The 7,500-nt window shown below is 42.7% G+C and overlaps 1 protein-coding gene across 5 annotated transcripts in view; it reads right to left on the bottom strand.

Moving 5' to 3' along the window:
• Nucleotides 1-6,487, bottom strand: part of brsk1b (BR serine/threonine kinase 1b) — a 24,676-nt gene extending 18,189 nt beyond the window's left edge. For 3 of the 5 annotated variants that reach the window (XR_007137979.1, XR_007137980.1, XM_047801174.1), the window contains exons 1-3: nt 4,910-6,483; nt 684-778; nt 198-283 (exon numbers count right to left, since the gene is read on the bottom strand). Coding sequence is in view for 3 of the 5 variants with exons in the window: in XM_047801174.1 (XP_047657130.1) it covers nt 198-283; nt 684-778; nt 4,910-4,997 (269 nt within the window). In the remaining 2 variants the exon portion in view is untranslated. Of the gene's footprint in view, nt 1-197; nt 284-683; nt 779-4,909 lie in introns of all 5 variants that reach the window. The other 2 variants (XM_047801175.1, XM_047801177.1) reach the window with 2 other exon arrangements.
• Between the last annotated feature and the right edge of the window lie 1,013 nt (nt 6,488-7,500).

The raw sequence follows: 7,500 nt of genomic DNA, 5'->3' as shown, positions 1-7,500 counted from the left end.
TATACACACATGCATGTACACACACATATATACACACACGCATGAACACACATATATACACACACGCATGTACACACACACATATACACACATGCATGTACACACATATATACACACATGCATGTACACACACATATACACACACATAAACACACACACAAACACACACACAGAAATAAAGGTGTGTTTACACTCACAGATATTTGTTATTCTCGTACACATCATGTAGTTTGAGGACATGTGGGTGTTCGATTAGCTTCAAAATGGCGATCTCTCTCTCCACCTGCACACACACACAAAGACACAAATACACAAACACACACAAACACACAAATACACACAAACTAAATAAAACTAAGCTTAATCAAAGTATCCAAACTAGCAAACAAAACTACAACTAAATAAACCAAACCAAAATAATAACTGAATATTTTGCACAATAGTTTGTGTGTGTGTGTGTGTGTGTGTGTGTGTGACTGTGTGTGTGTGTGTGTGTGTGTGTGTGTGTTTGTGTGTGTGTGCACATGTGTTTGTGAGTGCATACGCATTTGTTTGTGTGTGTGTGGAATGAATGTATGTGTGTGTGTGTGTGTGTGGGAATGAGTGTGTGTGTGTGTTTGCGTGTGTGTAGAATGAGTGTGTGTGTGTGTGTGTGTGTGTGTGTGTGTGTGTGTGTGTTTTACCTTCATGAGGACAGACTCTGAGAGTTTTTCCCTGTTTACAATCTTTATAGCCACCTTCTGTCCTGTGATACAGTGGACTCCCAATTTCACCAAACCTGAAGACACACACACACACACACACACACACACACACACACACACACACACACACACACACACACACACAGAGACAGGTTAACAAGGAGAGTGTGAATGTCCCTGTAACCTGAGGAGCCTGTTGTAAAAAATCTTAGTAGAAATAATTAAAATATTATTCCTTACAATACTATAACCAAAGTAAAGTATTAGGCCTTGCAAAATATTACAATTGCTGTCATAAGACATATGTAGGTGATGTTGTAGGACAAAGATGTTTATTGCAACCAGATTCGGGGCTGTTAGGCCTAGTCAGTCTGAGCACATTTGTAATAACAACTTGTTATGTAGAAGGGAAAAGACCATTGTTCCCAGACCTTAGCTCATAAATTGTTATGGAAAATTAAGACCATGGTTCTCAGACCTTGGTCCATAGCAATAACATGTTATGTAGAATGAAAAAAACAGTGGTCCACAGACCTAGGCCCTGAAAAATAAGGGGAGGGAAATCCATAAATGGGCATATGGGTGAAAGGTAATGGGAAATAAGGGGAAATTGGTCAGTGTATTTAGAAAACATAGGAGATGATTCCGGTAAATAAGGTGATATGGCACCTGGGCTCCTAGGAGCGCCAGGGTATATATTGAGAAGATATCTGAGGTTTTTTTTTGGTTCTTCGGGGGCGAAGGTGTGTGCGCACAGGCGCGTGCCCGTGTCCGCGGGTCAAGGTGGGTGGTTTTTATTTTTGCAAGGACGTCGCGAGAGTTCTTGTTTTTCTTGATTGATTTTTGCATGACTCTTTTTGGGGGTTTTCATTTGTTACTTTTAATTTGGCAATTTCTCTTAGAATTTGTTGGCTGATTGACCACAATAAAGAAGTCATTCTCATCCACGTCTGAGGAGTTTTCTCAGTATTTTTGTAGTAATTATAGAGTTAACAGTTAAGTTTAACTAAAACAGTCTTTAGTAACCAAAAAGTCTAAGTGTGGAGATCACCCTGCGATGTGTCGACTTGGAGACCGGCTCACACAGTTCCGACAAGCCTCACACCTGAGTGTCCACCAGGGGGCTGTGTGACATTTACATGAAACAGACAGTGTGAAAGAGAGTTCTGTTTGTGGAGATATTACTATCTTAATAAAACATACAGAAGAGACTGTCTGTTTGTGTGTGTGTGTGTGTGTGTGTGTGTGTGTGTGTGTGTGTGTGTGTGTGTGTGTGTGTGTATTGTGTTATATACAACACGCAAACACTCCATTTTGTATCACCAACACACACCATCATACACTATCGTACACCATCACACCATATTACACCATCACGCACACCATCACACACCATCACACCATATTACACCATCACACACACCATCACACACCATCACACCATATTACATCATCACACATCATTGCTCACCATCACACACCATCAAACACCATCGTACACCAACACACACCATCGTACCCCAACACACACCATATTATACCATCACACACCATCACACACCAATGTACACCATCACACCATATTACACTACCACACATTATCGTACAACAGCACACAACATTGTACACCATAACACGCACCATTGTACACCATCACACACCAAGACATACCATCAGACACCATCTTACACTATTACACACTATTGTACACCGTCACACACCATCACGCACCATTACACGGCAACACACACCATCACACACTATTGTACACCATCACGCATCATCTCACACCATCTCACAACATCGTACACATCACACACCATCACACATCATCACACATCATATCACACAATCACACACCATGGTACACAATCACACATCACACACCATCACACACCATCTCACACCATCGTACACCATCGCACACCATCACACATCATCAAACACCACCAGACTTCATCACACACCATCACATCATACACCATTACACACCATCAGACATCATCACACACCATCGTACACCGTCACACACAATCACACACCGTCACACACCATCACTCACCATCATGCACCATCGTACACCATCACACATCATCTCACACCATCACACACCATCATACACAATCGTACACCATCACACATCATCTCACACAATCATACACAATCGTACACCATCACACATCATCTCACACCATCATACACAATCGTACACCGTCACACACAATCACACACCGTCACACATCATCTCACACCATCATGCACAATCGTACACCATCACACATCATCTCACACAATCATACACAATCGTACACCATCACACATCATCACATACCATATTACACAATCAGACACCATCACACACCGTCACACACCATCACATATCATCACACACCATCAGACTTCATCACACACTATTGTACACCATCATACACCATCAGATTTCATCACACATCATTGTACACCATCACACATCATCACACACCATCACACATCATTGTACACCATAACACCATATTACACCATCACACTTCATCGCACACAATTGTACACCAACACACACCATCGTACACCATCACACCATATTACACCAACACACACCATCGTACACCATCACACCATATTACACCAACACACACCATCGTACACCATCACACCATATTACACCAACACACACCATCGTACACCATCACACCATATTACACCAACACACACCATCGTACACCATCACACCATCTTACACCATCATACACACCATCACACCATATTACACCAACACACACCATCGTACACCATCACACCATATTACACCAACATACACCATCGTACACCATCACACCATCTTACACCATCATACACACCATCACACCATATTACACCAACACACCATCTTACACCATCACACACACCATTGTACACAATCACACACCATCACACACCATCACACGCCAACACACACCATCACTCACTATCACACACAATATGAAGCTTTACTGCAAAAGTGTTGCTGCTGTTAACATTCTGCTTTTAAACATAAAAATAAAAATTACAAAAATAAATTAACTGCAATTTATTACATTGTGATATGTTCTATTATATATATATTAAGTTGTTAAATAAAATAATAATAATAATAATATATATATATAATCTCTGATTTGTGTACAACAGTATAACTGTAACCTGTAACTATACTGTTACTGCCAAATAAACATTACAATAACAGAGTAACTCTCTCACACACACACACACACACACACACACACACACACACACACACACACACACACACACACACACCTGATTCTTCTCAGTAAATACAAAAATTCCTGCCTCTAATATTTCCATGATATGAATATGATATGAATGTCCATGATATAAATCTGATCTCAGTTCAGTGTGAAACACAACTGTAAGTCTCTATGAGTGGTTTAAATGTCTGTAAATAATTAAATGTAATGTGATGTGATGATGTAATGTGATGTGTTGATGTGATGATGTGATGTGATGTGATGTGATGATGTAATGTGATGTGATGTGATGATGTGATGATGTAATGTGATGTGATGATGTAATGTGATGTGATGTGATGATGTAATGTGATGATGTGATGTGATGCTGTGATGTGATGATGTGATCATGTGATGTGATGATGTAATGTGATGTGATGATGTAATGTGATGTGATGATGTGATGTGATGATGTAATGTGATGTGATGCTGTGATGTGATGATGTGATCATGTGATGTGATGATGTAATGTGATGTGATGATGTAATGTGATGTGATGATGTGATGTGATGATGTAATGTGATGTGATGCTGTGATGTGATGATGTGATGATGTGATGATGTAATGTGATGTGATGATGTGGTGATGTAATGTGATGTGATGATGTGATGTGATGATGTGATGATGTGATGAGATGATGTGATGATGAGATGATGTGATGATGTAATGTGAGGATGTGATGTGATGATGTGATGATGTAATGTGATGTGATGATGTGGTGATGTAATGTGATGTGATGATGTAATGTGATGTGATGATGTAATGTGATGATGTGATGTGATGATATGAGATGATGTAATGTGATGTGATGATGTGGTGATGTAATGTGATGTGATGATGTGATATGATGATGTAATGTGATGTGATGATGTAATGTGATGTGATGATGTGATGATGTGATGAGATGATGTGATGTACCTGTTTGTCCTTTCCCCAGTGTCTTCTCCAGGCGATAAGGCCCAACATACTGAGCAGGGTGACTGCTGGACACCTCTTTACTGGACATGATGCTCAGTAATTAACAGTTTCAATGAGTGACCACAAAAATAAAGAAATCCCTGTCACTTCCGGTTCAGTGGGCGTCGCTGCGTCCTCCGTGATGATGTCACACGCCTGTCCGACATTACAGATGGGATGCGGGTGATGCTGATGCTGATGCTCCTCTTCCTCTTTAGCTGCCTTGTTGAATAGGCGAAAAGGTTTGAATCGTTTCCGGGTCGCTGTGATCCAGCTTTGTGTGACAGTCTGTGATGAGGAGATTCCTGTGATCATAAAAATCTGAAGATCATTTCTTACTGAATGGTGAAGATGCTGCAAGGGGTTTTTTCATTAAGACACAAATGACTCGGATGCCGGACGTGACCCAGTTATTGACATTGATATGGTGTTAGGGTTAAATAAATAAATAAATAAATAAATAAATAAATAAATAAATAAATACGCCTGTCATCTAATACATAATGCCATATCCATCTCTGACTCCTAGAAATGTTCCCGTTTCAGTCAATTTGTAACAGCCCAAGTAGGATGTGTGTGTGTGTGTGTGTGTGTGTGTGTGTGTGTGTGTGTGTGTGTGTGTGTGTGTGTGTGTGTGTGTGTGTGTGTGTGTGTCCCGTTAGCTGAGCCGCGGTGTTGTCCAGGCCGCGCATCCGGGTGTGGAGCAGAGACAGAGACAGACCGGGGACAGAGACAGACAGACCGGGGACAGAGACAGACAGACCGGGGACAGAGACAGAGACAGACCGGGGACAGAGCGGACAGACAGACAGACAGACAGACAGAATTTCCTCAGCAGGATCACAGTCACTGTGCTTTTGTCCTCTTTTAGTTACAAAGCGTTTCTCTGAGGATATCCAGCATGATGATGATGATGATGATGAAGAGCAGCTTCAGTATTATCCTCGTCTTCCTCACAGCAGCTCCTCCCAGCGCTTTGCTCCCGTCTCCCGGTTTCCGGACATCCTGAGGAGAAAAATGGCGAATCCCGGTTCCTGTCAGCTTCACTTCTATTTCATTGCCGTTGCCCTTTAAACGCTCCGTGTTCCAAACGCTGGCTGTAGCGCGTCTTCTGCCCGGTGGATCATAACTCTGTGTGTGGATTTCCTCTTTTTATCTTCTCCTCCTTCTCCTTCCTTCTTCTCTCTCCATCAGCATCAGCATCCGGGTTCCTCTCACCAGCTCATCCCTGCGCCCGCGCGTCCCCGCCCTGCGAGAGCCCTCGTGAACGCGCCTCCCGTCCATCCTTGTCATCAGCTGCACTACCACAGTACACAATAAACATTATTCTCACATCTACACACTTTCTACACCGCTACAATTCATCTACATAAAAATCAACCGTGTATATATTTTATTTGTATTTTGTAATCATTTTCATCCACGTTTTTGCCCTAAATGTACAAATTAGGCAAATGAGTAAATCAGCTTCAACCGCTTTAACTTTACACAAATTAGACAAATTAAAATGAATTATAACTCTGAAATGTGAGATAACCATAAACACCCCTGAGTCACGGTGTGCTAACGGTAATGCTAATGCTAGCAATCAGTCCAGCAGGTATTTCACTCTTTACTCTGCAATATGTAGTTCTGACCATGACCACTAGGAGGAACACGAACACACACACACACACACACACACACACAAACACACACTCTCTCTCTCTCTCTCTCTCTCTCTCTCTCTCTCTCTCTCTCGCTTCATGTGTTCTCTCAGGTTTCTGTGGACTTCATAGTTCAGAGTTCATGGCATATCATCATGAGAACATCATCCCAACTGTAAGGTATGGTGGAGAAAACATGATGATTTGGGCCTGCTTTGCTGCACCGGGGCCCGGCCAGTTACAGTCACTGAGGTGGAGATGAATTCATAAGTATATCAGACAATTCTTCAGGATAATGTGACAATGTCTGTACATCAGCTGAAACTATGTAAAAGGTGGGTGATGCAACAGGACAACAACCCAAAACACCGGGGCAAGTCCACAACAGAATCAGAATCAGAATCAGCTTTATTGTCAGGTCTGTTTTCACATGCGGGGAATTAGTTTTAGTGACAGAAGCTCCACAGTGTAACAGAATGACATGTACAGTGTAGACTGGGCTGTGAGGGGTCCCGAGTGAGTGTGCTGGATGTGAGGGGTCCTGAGTGAGTGAGTGTGCTGGATGTGAGGGGTCCCGAGTGAGTGGTGAGTGAGTGTGCTGGATGTGAGGGGTCCTGAGTGAGTGTGTGTGCTGGATGTGAGGGGTCCCGAGTGAGTGAGTGTGCTGGATGTGAGGGGTCCCGAGTGAGTGAGTGTGCTGGATGTGAGGGGTCCCGAGTGAGTGAGTGTGCTGGATGTGAGGGGTCCCGAGTGAGTGTGTGTGCTGGATGTGAGGGGTCCTGAGTGAGTGAGTGTGCTGGATGTGAGGGGTCCCGAGTGAGTGAGTGTGCTGGATGTGAGGGGTCCTGAGTGAGTGTGCTGGATGTGAGGGGTCCAGAGTGAGTGCTGGATGTGAGGGGTCCCGAG

This window comes from Tachysurus fulvidraco, chromosome 15, assembly GCF_022655615.1.
Source record: "Tachysurus fulvidraco isolate hzauxx_2018 chromosome 15, HZAU_PFXX_2.0, whole genome shotgun sequence".
Taxonomy (NCBI): Eukaryota; Metazoa; Chordata; class Actinopteri; order Siluriformes; family Bagridae; genus Tachysurus; species Tachysurus fulvidraco.
Note: the sequence above shows the minus strand (reverse complement) of the source record. Positions and strands in the feature narration are given on the sequence as shown.